This window comes from Nannospalax galili, unplaced genomic scaffold, assembly GCF_000622305.1.
Source record: "Nannospalax galili isolate Female #2095 unplaced genomic scaffold, S.galili_v1.0 scaffold278, whole genome shotgun sequence".
Lineage (NCBI taxonomy): Eukaryota > Metazoa > Chordata > Mammalia > Rodentia > Spalacidae > Nannospalax > Nannospalax galili.
This window is the reverse complement of record NW_008347536.1, coordinates 14,889,607-14,904,219: the sequence shown is the minus strand read 5'-3', so window position 1 is coordinate 14,904,219 and position 14,613 is coordinate 14,889,607. Positions and strand designations below refer to the sequence as shown.

Genomic DNA, 14,613 nt, shown 5'->3' with positions numbered 1-14,613 from the left:
AATGCTGGGTATCTCAAGAAAAGTGATAATCCATTGCTTTCAGATTAATTGGCTTAGAGCAGAGAAGCTTGAGAAATGGAACATTTGTCTGTGATGAGTCCATTTTAAAAGAGAAAAGAGGGTGCTGGAGAGATGACTTAGCAGTTAAGAGCACTGTCTGACCCAGGTTGATTCCCAGCTACTCACATGGCAGCCAACAACCATCTATAACTCCAGTTTGAGGGGATCTGATGCCTTCTGACTTTCACAGTGTATCACATGGGTGCACTTACACACACACAGGCAGTACACTCATACACATAAAAGAAAAATAAATAAAATATATTTTTTAAAAAAGAAAATTTTAACTATATCCAATGAGGAAAGTTGAAAATTTAAAAATTAAATAAGGAATTGATAAACTTTTTCTCTGGGACTCTTTAAAGATGGTTTGAGTCTTAGTTTAGAGCAGTAAGATGACACCAGTTGGAGAGAGCTTGTCCTAGTTTTTCTCCATTGCTGTGGCAAAATACTCGACCAGTACCGACTTGGGGAGGAAAGGGTTTATTTTATTTTACATCTCCCAGGTCACAGTTCTCAGGGAGCCCAAGGTAGGAACTCAGGCAGGAACCTGGAGGCAGGAACTGAAGCACAGGCCATGGAGGAACGCTGCTTCCTGGTTTGCTCTCCTGGCCCCTCCTCAGCCTGCTTCCTTATGCAGCACAGCACAGTCCCACCTGCCCAGGGGTAGCACCACCCACAGTGGGCTGTCCCCTCCCACATCACTCAGCAATCAAGAAGATGCCCCACAGACATGGCCACAGGCCAGTCCTATGGAGACAGTTCCCCAATTGAGGCTCCCTCTATCCAAGTGTGTCAAGTTGACACCAAAGCTATCCAGCGCAGAGCTGTTAATTCATAACATGACTTTCTGTAGTGGAAATCAAGAATAAGGCAGTAATAGGAGGCATTCCTGTTACCTCGAGTCCTTCTTCTCTCTAGGTACTCCTGGAAAAGTACAAGTATGTGGAGAATTTTGGTCTAATTGACGGTCGCCTCACCATCTGTACCATCTCCTGTTTCTTTGCCATAGTGGCTTTGATTTGGGATTACATGCACCCGTTTCCAGAGTCCAAGCCAGTTTTGGCTTTGTGTGTCATATCATATCCTTTATTTATACTCAGGCTTGCTTTTAAGTAACAGTTTTTTAAAATATCTGCTATTAACTCTTTATTTTTGCTTTCCACAAAAGCTTTCATTTTAGGGCCTGCTAATGTTAGAATTTAACATTAAGAGCTGTGTCTATAAATTTATGTTGTGTCATTGAAATTTGAGGTCTAATAAGGTTATTTTATCTAGAATGTAGTTATTAACTATGAACACTTAATAGAGAAACACCACCGAATGCTAGTGAGGCCCAATTCTTCCCTCTTCGAGCCCATTAGACTTTTCCCAGTAGACCAGGCTGCTTTAAGCCATTCATTCTAGACTGTTGGAAAAGCACTGGATTCTAGAAGTTGAGGTTTATTGGGTATTTTCCCTTGAAATACCTGGGAGGTATTTCCCTGGGAGGTCCTGAGCATATCATGTGAGTTCGTCCTGTGTTCCAGTGGAATTGAGTACCCCTTCCTGAATGACATGGTGCAGGTTTGAAATCCAAGGTGTTTGAAATCTTGTGATAATGAAAAAGAAGAAATTCACTTTCCTGAGATTATCTCTAACTTACAAATGTAGGTGATACTCATTTAGAATTCTTAAAAAGAGGGAATGGGATGATGGTCATGGTGGCAAACACTTGCAATTCCAGCTCCCAGGAGCCTGAGTAGTCAGGATGATCCTCAGTTCTAAGCCAGCTAGGGCTACCTAGCAAAACCCTGTCTCATTTAAAAAATGAAAAAAGAGGGATGGGGGATGGCTCAGTTGGGAACCCCAGCACCCATATAATAAGCTGGGCACAGTGGCACCATCTGTGCTCCCAGTGCCAAGAAGGTAGAGATGGAGGATCCCAAGGTCAGCTGGCGAGCCATTCTGCCTGAATCAGCGAGCTCTAGGTTCAGTGAGAGGCTGTCTCAAATAATAAGGTAGAGAGTGACAGAAAACACCCAATGTTGACCCTCTGGCTTCCATACACACATGCATGTATATGCATATACAATGTGCACACATATGAACGCATAGACACACATACACTACGCACAAATGAAAATAGGGAAAAAAAAAAAAGGGTGGGAGATTTTACAATGCATTTGGTATGTAATGCCAGTAGTCCCCAGATTAGAAACGTTCAATTTAAGATTTCTCAACTTTGTGATGGCCTGAAAGAGTGTCCATATACCCATTCCGGTTTTCGTTTTCATTATAGAAGTCAATAAATGACGTCATTCTATTCAGCATATTGTTATGCTGTTGGCTATATATTAGATGGTTTTGCCCAATTGCAGGCTAATAAAAATGTTCTGAGCACATTCAAGGAAGGTGAGGCTAATTCATCTATGATGTTTTGTAATACGGTGTATTAAATGCATTTCTTTACTTACATTTACAGAATATCACTGTAAGTTGAGAATTTCCCCTCTCCTTTTATGATAATTTAGAACTATAAATGTTAACATAACTTGATTATTTCTTGATACTGAATACCAAAAAAACTTATTATAGTCTTAATTACAAAATTTATATATATTCATAGTAATGATTTCTTTGTGGTCCTCCATACTCTCACCCTCTCCCCAGTCCATTTACATATAACTGCTTTTCACTTTATTTTTAACTAAAAGAATTTTTTTTGGTTTGGTGAGATTGTTTGGGCTGTCAAGCCTAATGACTTGAGCTTGAACTCTGGAGCCTATAAAGTAGAAGGAAAGAACTGTAAGTTGTCCTCTGATCTTTACACATATGCTGTGACACACATATACATCCTGGTCCCCCAAAATACATTTTTTTTTTTTTTTTTTTTTTTTTTGAGACAGGGTCTGCTAGTAGCCCAGCGGGACGGGACCTCACTATGTAGACCAGGCTGGCCTTGAACTCACAAAGATCCACCTGCCTCTGCCTCCCAAGTGCTGGGATTAAAGGTGTGTGCCACTACGCCCAGCTATACATAAATTTTTTAAAACTTAAATATATAATGGAGCACTTCCATATTAGTACATGTAACTCTACCGCTACCTAAAATATGTTTTAAAACTCTATTTTGGGGGACTAGAGAGATAGCTCAGCAGTTAAGAGTGCTTGCTTCTCTTGCAGAAGATTGGAGTTCGCCTTCCAGCACCCCTGTCAGGTGGCTCAAAGCCACCTGTAACTCTTGACTTCAGAGGAGGATGCCCTTTTCTGGCCTCCCACATTCATATGCACATACCCCCCCACACACACACCAGACACACATATACACATACTTTTTAAAAATAATCTTTAAAAAAAAATTCAAACTTCTAAGGGCAGTTAGCAAGCCATTTAATAAAGTGCCTGATTAAAAATGCTATTATCCAGGTGTGTGGTGGTACACACCCCAATCCTAGCACTGAGGAGTCAGAATCAGGTGAATCTCTGAGTTGCAGGCCAGCCAGGGCTATATAGTAAGATCATGTCTCAAAAAACGGTATTAATTCAAATTGATAGTTCGCAGACTTGGAACAACTGATTCTTGTGTCTTCAGTAATCAACTTAATACTAGTATGAATTTTTCACTGTTGAGACAGTTCAAAAGAATATAAGAATATACTGTAGGTTCTAGAGACCATTCTCAAGGAGATTCCAAAGAGATTTGAACAGTGACAGCAACCTTATTACGTATATGGGGTCTCCAAAAGAACTTTGATGATACTTTAGTTAAATTTGTTTAAAATAAGACATAGTGGCTTCACCATTAATAGTGGGTACTGCTGTTGCAGAGGACTCAAGTTCACTTCCCAGGACCCATATCAGGTGTCTCACAACTGTCTGTGACTCCAGCTGCAGAGGATCTGACATCTTCTGGCCTCTGTAGACACCTGCTCTCATATGCTCATACTCATATAAGACATATACACATATACACACATAGCCAGGTGTGGTGGCGCACACCTTTAATCCCAGCACTTGGGAGGCAGAGGCAGGTGGATCTCCATGAGTTTGAGGCCAGCCTCATCTACATAGTGAGTTCCAGGCCAGCTGGGCTACTGGGAGACCCTGTCTCAAAAAAAACAAAAACAAAACAAAAAAGATGTAGACACACATAAATGTAATTAAAAATAAATTTTTTTAAATTGTGCAATGGGTGTTTTTTTTTTTCATACAAACCATTTTTTTATTTAATAACCACATGATTAGAAGAAGCATTTCAGTACAGCTTTAACATAGTCAATAGCAGTTTCCAGAGCAATGCTGTAAATTTTTAGGTTCATGGTTGAATTAATACAGCTATACAATATTGAACTCAGTATAGACCCTGTAAGACATAAAATTGAATGAGTTTTTAACCTTTAAAAAAGATCTCCATTTCGTTTTAAAATATGCTGTTTCCTACAGACTCATTTTTAACGCTACTAATGCTCAGATGTTTGCACGTGTCTCTAATCTCTATGTATCTGATTATTGCTAGTCAGACTTGGTTACGCTCGGAACCTTGGCATCCAACTATGGATATAAAGTCATCAGGTAGATTTCAATGGTAATGTTTATCACCTCTACTAATTAACATGAAGTAAAATTTTTATGCTTCCTCCTCAAATACGTCATTTTTTTATTTGTTGATTTGTGTGTGTGTGTATATCATACGTCCCAAACAATCTTATTCATCTATATACCCACTTCCCAAATGGCACCCTCCCATAGCCTCCCCCCTCCCCCACTGGAGCCCATATACTCTGTCATCCCTGTTACTATCCACTGTGTTGTCAGTGCCCCCAGCCATTCCCCAGCGCTTGCCCATCTGCTGAATCTAGTCAGCCTGTCCAGAGATCCTTGTTTTAGGAAGATCAGCTGTTCCTCATCTAGCAGCAATCAGTTGTCAATATTCCTTTAAATAAGATTGGGGCCTGCTGTTCATTTTCCCAGTTCTATGCTGGATTACTCTCTCGGAGTCTTCTGGGCCACCCTGGCCAGTAACTCAAAGGAAGGTATCTCCTATCTGGCATTGTTTCTTGTTATGTAGCCTTTAGCTATACATGTGGACTCTTAAAAAATTATATTGACTCCTTTAATCTTTGGTTATACTTTCCTTTTGGGTGTTTAAGACCCTACAATTGGCCCAGATAAACCAATTTATTTTTATTCTTAAGGTCGTTTGAGGATCTGTTCCTCAGGGGTCACATGGGCTTGGGAAGAGCCCCTGTCTCCTTTCTTTTACTAGTTCCTTCTATGTGGAGATAAGTCAAAGGTCCTACTCGACCATGGCTGGCTTCACTTGGAAGCATGGAGGAAATGTTTCCTCTGTGTTGACCCTACTCTTTGGACACTGGACACTGGTTCAAGTCCATCTCTTGGGGTCTCCATGGCCCCCTTGATCAAGAGGACAGGTGACTCACCACAGTCATAGGACATTTTGAGAGATGCTTTTAGTCCCCTGGAACTTAGTCAACCTAGGAGGGCAAGGAGCAAACACTGTCCTTTATGTCCCTCTGACCAAATTAGTATAGGCCTCAAAGTATGGCTGTTAAGCATCCAAGAAAGTTAGTTCCACCAGCCTGGTACTTTTAATTACCATGTGCCATGTAGGTAAAGCTTGGGCAAAGGTCAAACATTCTCAGATAAACCTTGCCTAGACATATATTATATTCTTTGATCTAGTTGTATGTATAATTTGTCAGTAGGTTGTTGGGTTCCCTCTGGTTTTTTAAAAACTAGGCATTATTTAACTCTCACATTGTCTAACCCTTCCATGGTTTCTCCATTTAAGGTACCCCCATTTTTCCCATTTCTCCCTTACTAATACCCTTCTCCTATGGTCCCCCCTCTCTTGAGCTCCTTCTTTCCCTTTATCCCCTAGATTCCTTGTATACCCTTCTCTCCCCCCTCCCTTAAACTAACCCAATTTTTACCTCTATCTCCCTTATTAAGCCTGTTTCCTACTGTTCTTCTCTTTCCAGTTCTTTATTTTCCTTTACCTCCCTGTTTCCTTTCCATTATCCTGGTTCCTGTAGTTATGTCTGGGTACATAATCACTTACCAGGATTTGGTACTAGGATCCCCATATGAGGGAGAACATACGGCATTTTTTTTTTCCTGAGTCTGTGTTACTTCACTTAGTATAACAGTTTCTGGTTCCGTCCTTTTACCTGCAGATTTCATGATTTTTTTTCTTTACTCCTGAGTAGAACTCCATCGTATAAATGAACATTTTCATTATCCAGTCATCAGTTGAGGGACACTTAGGTTGCTTCTATCTCTTAGCTATTATGAAAAGAGCAGCAACAAACATGGACGTACAAGTGTCTCTGCAATAGGATGAGTTCTTTGGGTATATGCCAAGGAGTGGTATAACTGCGTCAAATGGTAGGTTCATTGTAGTTTTTGAAGAGTTCTCCACACTGCTTTCCATAAGGGTTGAACAAGTTTACAGTCCCACCAGCAGTGGATGAGTGTTTTAAAAAATAAATTTTAAAGAAAAGCATGATCCTGTGTTCATGCTTCATATATAATGCTAGTGACTACCACGGTAAATGGCTTCTGTGTGCTATATGACACTATATACATACATACACACACACACACACACACACACACACACACACATATATCATCATGACAATTGCATTTTTGTTCGAGGTTTGAGAATGGGTCTCAACAGACTAGCCTTGAACTTGCAACAGTCCTTCTGGCTCAGCCTCCCAAGTGCTGGGATTATAGGTGTGCACCCATTTGCCTGGCTTCATGACAATTCTAAAAGTTCAGTATCATTCCCATTGTAGAGATAAGAATACTTAGGGAAGAAAACAGTTTAGTAAATGCTGAAATTCAAATCCAGGACTATCTTTAACTTCCAAGTCCGTATACTTTACATTAGACTTCCTGTTTCTCTAGTTTATAAACTTTAAACATGATATTGTGGATGTAATACTCCTAGCTAGTTTCTGAAGTACTGTAAGTTGTAGAATATCATAGTTAATGCTATCAAACCAATGTAATAAATCTGCTTTGTATCTCATGGTAGACTAATGTAAAGTCACTTTTCTTCTTACAACTCTTAAAATGGGTTGAGCCTGATCAAGTCTGCTGTGATTAGTTGCTTTTTAAAATAGAGAAATAAGCATAAATTAGAACAAAGGCTTGACAGACTAGGTAACGAGCTAGTCTTAGACCTCTTGACCTTCATTGTAAAAGATGAGAGAACCTGTTTGTATCCTGTACCCTTTTTGCTCCTTTTTGAGGTATCTAGAAAATTAACTAGAGAGATAAAGATGAAAGGAAATAACCAATTTTTCAGTGCTTTTGCAGTAAGATAAAACTTATGGACTCTCATGGAAATTCTTGTGGTTCTTGTGTGTCAATTTTTGTTACTCTTCTTTTATTTTCCTGTTTGTATATTTTCCCCTTAACTTTATTTACTTATTTTGTGATGATGGGGATTCTGACCATATATACCTCATATAAGGAGAAGAGCATCTTTCTTGTGGCCCACAGAAAAGATCCTACAGGGATGGATCCTGATGATATTTGGCAACTATCCTCCAGTCTCAAAAGGTAATGACTATTCTTACAAATTGTTAACACCTAGTGCAGGATTTGCCTTGTTGTTATTAACAGTATACTGCTGTATGTCTACACTGTGCACCATCCTAGTGCTAGTCATGTAAAATGAAGGAGGGATGAATGCTCTAGAAGGCTTTTCCTAGTACTGTAGTTCTAAGATTCTTTTATCATAGAAGATAACTTTGAGGGTATACTGGGCTACAAAGTACTTTGGTGGCAGACTTGAGAAATTATTCTTTTTTTTTCCCCCCATCATGGCCAGTTAACAAAGGCCAAAGGTGGGGCAGGTGAGATGGCACAGTGGTTAAAAGTGCTTGCTGCTCTTATGGAGGACCCAGGTTAAGTTCCCAGCACCCACATGGCAGCTCATAACCACTTGTAACTCCAGTTCCAGCCAATGTTCTCTTCTGGTCTCTGAGGGCTCTTGCACGCACATGGTGCACATAAAGTCACACAAGCAAACACACATATACATAATTTAAATAAAAAAATAAACGTTTTTTTTTAGGCCAAAGATAAGAGGTCATTAGACCAGGTATCTTTAAAGAGCCTCTTTTGAGCTTCTGTGTCTTCTGCCTTCACTTGAATGCACTCAGGAATCTCTGGAGTATTGCTCTTTACAGCTCAAGAATTAACAGAATTGGGGCTGGAGAGATGGCTCAGCGCTTAAGAACACTGGTTGTTCTTGCAGAAGACCCAGGTTCGAATCCCCGCAACCACATGGCAGCTAACAACTGTCTGTAACTCCAGTTCCAGGGGATCCAACAGCCTCTTCTGACCTCAGAGGGCATTGCACAACACGGGTGCACTTACCTACATGCAGGCAATACATGCATATACACATAAAATTAAAAAAATAATAATAAAATTATATATATATAAAGAAAACAGAATTTAGTCTTTTTCTGAACTTTGGTGGGTATACCTTTGTATAGCAGACACGCAGATGTTCATAGGTCTACAGAACTAGGTTATGTTCTAGTGAATTTGTTTCTAGTTACTCAGCTTGGTAAATCATGTAAACTAAAATTTAGTGAGGTAAAAAATGACTCCTCAGAGGTATTAGAAAGATGAAATGCCAGTTACGTTCATCATTTATTATATATTAGATATTGTGCTAAATGTATTACCTCATTTAAACCTTAGAACACCCATTTACAGATAAGAGCATGAACCCAAAGATTAATTAATTCAGCTCAGAAGTGGTAGAGTCGGATTTCTGGCCCAAGTTGAACACAGAATTTATTCATTTAGTCATTAACTTAAAGTACATGGTATGCTTTCTAGCACTTTAGCAGGCCTTGAAATTATAATTATTTACATAAAAGGTAATTCTCACATCAGCACTCGTCTCTCTCGCTGCCAGTTTGTAGAATAGACTGTGAGAAGGAGAAAAGATTTTCAACCTGATGTTGCAGCTGAGTTCTTGTTAGTTCTCAGCAGGGCCCAGCTGTTCTTTGGCCTCAGCCATTAAAAGTCTGTGCTTCCTACCAGGCCACTTAAGCAGAGTTGCATAATTCTAGAATCCAGCAACACACTGATTTTGTTATTTTCATCCAGTTTGTTTGATGCTGCTGCTGCTGCTGATGATGATAATGGGGGCACACACCACATTGTTAGTGTGCAGGTCAGAGAAAGCCCTTCAGGGGTCAGTTCTCTTGCACCATGGGATCCAGGAGTCACACTCAGGTTTTCAGGCTTGCCTGGCAAGCACTTTCATCCACTTAGTCATCTCACTATCCCTGACTTGTTTTTTTATCAGCTTTATTGAGATAAAATTCACCTACCATTCCATTCACCCATGTAAATTGTAGTTTAGTGACTCAGAGTCGCACCTGTTACCACAATCATAAGACCATTTTATCACCTCAAAACGAAGCCCTGTACCCTCCAGGTTTTACTTCCTGTTTCCTCATTTCCCCAACCTTAAGTAACCACCATTCTGCTTTCTTTCTGCATCAGTGTCTCTTACAGGCACTTCTGTGAATGAAATGAAAAAATATATGGTCTTTTGTGATAGGCTTCTTTCATTTAGCATAATGTTTTCTTTTTCTCTCAAAACTTAATTTTATTTATCTGTTCTTTGAGAATTTCATACATGTGTATAATAAATAATCATGTCTATCTCCTACTCCCTCCCCAACTTCTCCTAGACCTCTTGTCACACCCCCCTCCCAACTTCATATTTGCTCTCTCTTTTTTCTTTGTAATTATAACTGACTGAATCCAGTTAGTGCTGCCTGCATGAGTATAACGCCATGCACTGGAACACAGACAATCTACAAGAGGCCTCACCCCTTAAAAAAATGATTCTCCTTCTCCCAGCAGTCATCAGCTGCCTATAGCTCCCAGCTAGGAGTGGGGCCCTGTGAGCTCTTTCCTCTCCATGCTGGCAAGTTGACTGGCCTGAGCTGTGCAGGTTTTGTACAGGCTGTGAGTTCCTAGGTACAATGGCTCTGTCATGTCCAGAACACACTACTTTGGAGCATAGCATAATGTTCAAGGTTCATCCCTATTGTGGCGTATATCAGTACTTTAATCCTTTCAGTTATCGACATTTTGTTTGCCTGTTTCAGTTGATGGGCTTTTCACTTATTTTCACTTTTTGGCTTTTATGAATGAATAAACATTTTATGAATGAATAAACATTTGTGCCTGGGTTGATGGGGATCTCTTAGGTAATGAAATCACTGGATCATGGTTACTCTTTTTTTATTGTTTGAGGAATTGTCAGTCTATTTCCCAAAATGGGTATACCATTTAAAATCCCACTAAAAGTATATAAAAGTTCTGAGTTTTCTACATTCCTGGCTAACTTTTTGTCAGCTATTATATTGTTGGTAGAGAATCATAAACTGGCCTTGCTCTGTTCTCCCTCTCCCCTTGGAGTGACTTCGTAGGTTAACATAGTGCCTTATTCTGATGTCTTCTGTAAATGCCAGGTCATATGCTGGGAAATGGCAAAATTTCACATACTCTCAGTTGCTGTCTTCAAACTTGCCACAAGTTATGAAGCTCATGTGTAAAAAGTTTTCAATTCAGCTGGGCGTGGTGGCACATGCCTTTAATCCAGCACTCAGGAGGCAGAGGCAGGCGGATCTCTGTGAGTTCAAGGCCAGCCTGGTCCATATAGTGAGTTCCAGGCCAGCTGAGGCTACAGGGATACCCTGTCTCAAAAAGGCAAAAAAAAATAAGTTTTCAATTTGTTTGCTCTTCAGCACAATGTCAAGTATAAACTTTTCCAGCATGTAAAGCTGTTCTCCAGTGGCATTTCCATACCCATTGCAGAACACATTTTTACTCTAAAATATTGTGGAATTTGCAGTTTGCCAAGTTCTGTGTGACTCTATATCTTTAAAGAGTCTTCTTCTTTCTCCCTCAACTCTTTACTTTTCCTAACGTAACTTCTACTTGCCATCTTTTTTTTTTTCTTTCTTTTTGGTCTTTTTGAGACAGGGTCTCTCTGTAGCCCCAGCTGTCCTAGAACTCACTATGTAGACCAGGCTGACCTTGAACTCAGAGATCCGCCTGCCTCTTCCTCCCGAGTGCTGGGATTACAGGCATGCACCACCACTCCTGGCAGCCATCTCTTTTGAGAAGGCTTCCCTGATATGTCTTAGTCTAAGTTAGTCTTAGTTATTCTCAAGAACATTTTATGCTTATGCCCATGGTCACTTGGATCGGTGAAGTTGACTTTTCTGTATTTCCTCCTAGGCTCGTCCTCTCCTCCCTAGTGTAAAGCTCCTTTACCATTCACTATGCAATAGATACCAAGCCCAGACGTGTCTCATTTACCTCTTTGTCCCTCAGACCTAGCTTAAGGTCTGAAATAGCATAGGTATATCAGAAATGTTTTATTGTATAAATGATTGAAATGAACCTGGCCCTGGCGGTAGCTGTGACCTCCTAATTTGCAACCAAGTTATTGTCACATACCTGCAAAATCCCCTACAACCTACTCTCCTTTTGAATATGTCCTTTTTTAAAAAGTTTGTTCATATTGAAACATGCTCATAGCCGGAAGACATGTATTTCCTCTGCATACTACAAGTGGTAGCTGGTGCTGGTCTTGTAGCCTTTATTACCCTGGCAGCTGAGCTAGAGCTAGAGCTCCCCCTTCCTCCACTTCACTACTTCTGGTTCATCCTCAGCCCTCTTCCCTTACCCATTTTGAATTGTGCTTTGTTTTGCCACTTTTGTTCCTCCTCATTGCAGTTAAAAATGCAGAGCACCTCTTTTCCTTAAGATACTTCATGGCTCAGTGATACTCATCTCTGTCCTTTCATAAGTCTTAGTGATTTACATATCCAGGTAGATGATTATTGAAAATCCTGGTCTATTTTACTTACTGTCTTCCAAGCATCTTGTTTTCTACTGTGTCTTAAACATTTATTTTCACAGACACACCCTAGACATTGCTATTATACTGATTACTTTTAATCATTTCAGTGTTAAGTATCACACTGATTATTGATTGCCACTCTAGTTACTCTACTGTTCTTGTCCCAAGAGTTCTTCAGCCCCAGTGACATCTGTACTCCATCCAGCCTAGCACCTGTTCATTGCCTTTCTTCCCCTTCTTTATGTGGCTTCCATTCCATTGGAGGATCTTTCATACCTGATCCTCTGTTTCTGTGTTGAGAAGGCAGAGGCATTTAGAAGCTCCCAGTTACTCACCCCCTGCAGTGCCTATCTCTCGTTGCCTTCTTCCAAGTACCTCCTTTAAGCCTCCCTCCCCTCCAGCTGCCCTCTAGATTCTGCCCCTTCTTTGATGTTTCCCTCTGCTAGGTCGTTTCCCTCTGACATATGAGCATTTTGTAATTTCTCCTAACCAAAAAAAAGTTAGTTTCCCTTTTCCTCCCTCGTGTTCTTCTTTCTCTGTCACTGTGGCCATTGACTCCCTCTCTCTTCCTTCCCTCCGTAACCCCTATTATTACTTGTACCTGTTCCTACCTTCCCTCACCTTACTTTCCAGTGGTTACTGTTTCCTGCTTTGGGTTTTTGCCTAGTCTTCTAGGATACCATGGTCTTCTACGTTTCTAATTACCTTGGTGTTTTTTTCTTCCATCACCTCTCTTTCTTTAAAATTTTCCTAATTGGAAGGTGCCACCAGGGCTTGTTCCTAGAACTACTTTTCTCTCATGAAATCTTAATGCCGATTTTCAAGGCTTTATATATTGTCTATGTAGTAAGATCTCTAAATCTACATTTTTATCCTAGACCTCTTCTCCAAACTGTAGATATAGCCTGCTTTCTATCTGACATTGGATCCTAATGGGCATCTCAGTTACCTTGTCTAAAACTTCTGTCCAGGCCTGCTCTTCCCTCAGTTTTCCTTTCTCAGTAAGTGGCAGTCCCCTCCTTAGAAAAGTTGGGAGTCATTTGGACTCCAGAGTTCTGCTCATTTGCCATCTCCATTGCTACCGTCTTCACTCACTCAGGTTGCTGTAAGGATGCTCTGATGGACCCTGAAGCTGCTCTCCCTGTTCACAGACCAGTGACAGTAGAGCAGGAAAAACAACCCTTCAAAAACATAAGTCACATCAACTTAGTCCTCAGTTCGAAATCCCTCCCCCATTCAGTAAAAAGGCTGTATTCCTAGGGACTGCTTACCGGTCCACATATATGCAAACATACCCTTCATTTCCAGCAACCCATCCTCTCTCACTTTATTCACCTTGTTCTTTTTCTGTTCTTCAAATGGTCCAGGAGTGTTCTTGTCTCAGGGTCTTTGTACTTTCTGATCCCTCTGCCTAGAATATTCTTCAAATAGTTTATTCTCACCTTCACTAGGGTTCAGTAGTTAGAACAGGAAAGATAGGCCTGCACTTGGGAATCATAGCTAGTATCTTGAAGACTGAAGACCGGAGACCTGTGCTCTGTGTGCATTTGTGTGTGTGTGTCTCTATCACCAGTGCATTCTTCAAAAACATTTAGTGCTATATTGTTACTGATTGAGTCTTTTTGTTTTTAGTAAGTTTTTAAAGTTATACAAAGTAATGCTTTTCATTGTGCAATTTCATAGTATGCGCTTACTGGTCCTTCTCCCTCCTCTCCTGCTACCCTCCTGCTGGTCCCCTTGTTCCCCTCTAATAGCCTCCTTTCTGCCTTCCCATGTATTCCACTACTCTTCCCCCACCCTTAAGATCTCTTGGTACCTTCCAGTCTGTTTGGTTTTTGATTTGTTATCTTTGTCCTGATGTTTAGGTTCGATGACAAGTACACCCTGAAGCTGACCTTCATCAGTGGGAGAACAAAGCAGCAGCGGGAAGCTGAGTTCACCAAGTCCATTGCTAAGTTTTTTGACCACAGCGGGACATTGGTCATGGATGCATATGAACCTGAAATATCCAGACTCCATGACAGTCTTGCCACAGAAAGAAAAATAAAATAACCCATTCTAAGGCAGCTCTCTGTCTGCTGGATCATGCTGAATTACTGGTGGGTGGGGGGAAGAAACAGAAAACTTAAACTGGGTAAAGAATGTAATGCTAAAAATGTCCCTGTTTTTCCCTGAAAATTTAGTCCATTCTGGATAAATAGGATTTCCTAGCACACAAATGAGAAGTTGGAGCTCTGGTGTCTAGCTGTAGCTTCTGGGTCTGCTGATTGTGGTTTTTATTTGCCTTTGGAGAAGCATTTTTTGTATTTACTAGACTTTATATAGCATAGCTTTGTGCCATGCAGCATTTGAACACTCGGTTCTTAAGAACTGTCAACCTCGCTGGGCACATTAGTGCACACCTAAAATCCCAGCTCTTGGGAGGCTGAGGAAGGAGGATTGTGAGTTTGAGGCCATCCTGAGCCACATAGGAAGACCCTGTCCTGGAGGGGTGGTTGTTTATTTTTTCTGACTTTGTGTTAATCCCTGCTTCAATAACTATTGCCTTGAATTCAGGATACAACTTCTTGTGTATGACAGCTTTCCTTCACACACCGTTTTTGTGGGTGTGTGTATATACATAT

The 14,613-nt window shown here is 40.6% G+C and overlaps 1 protein-coding gene across 1 annotated transcript in view; it reads left to right on the top strand.

The window, feature by feature from the left end:
* Window positions 1-14,613, top strand: part of Spcs2 (signal peptidase complex subunit 2) — a gene marked incomplete in the record, with an annotated part of 28,497 nt that overhangs the window by 13,538 nt on the left and 346 nt on the right. Inside the window, 3 exon segments of the mRNA XM_017800915.2 lie at window positions 982-1,142; window positions 7,504-7,638; window positions 13,855-14,612. Of these exon segments, the coding sequence (XP_017656404.1) occupies window positions 982-1,142; window positions 7,504-7,638; window positions 13,855-14,041 (483 nt within the window).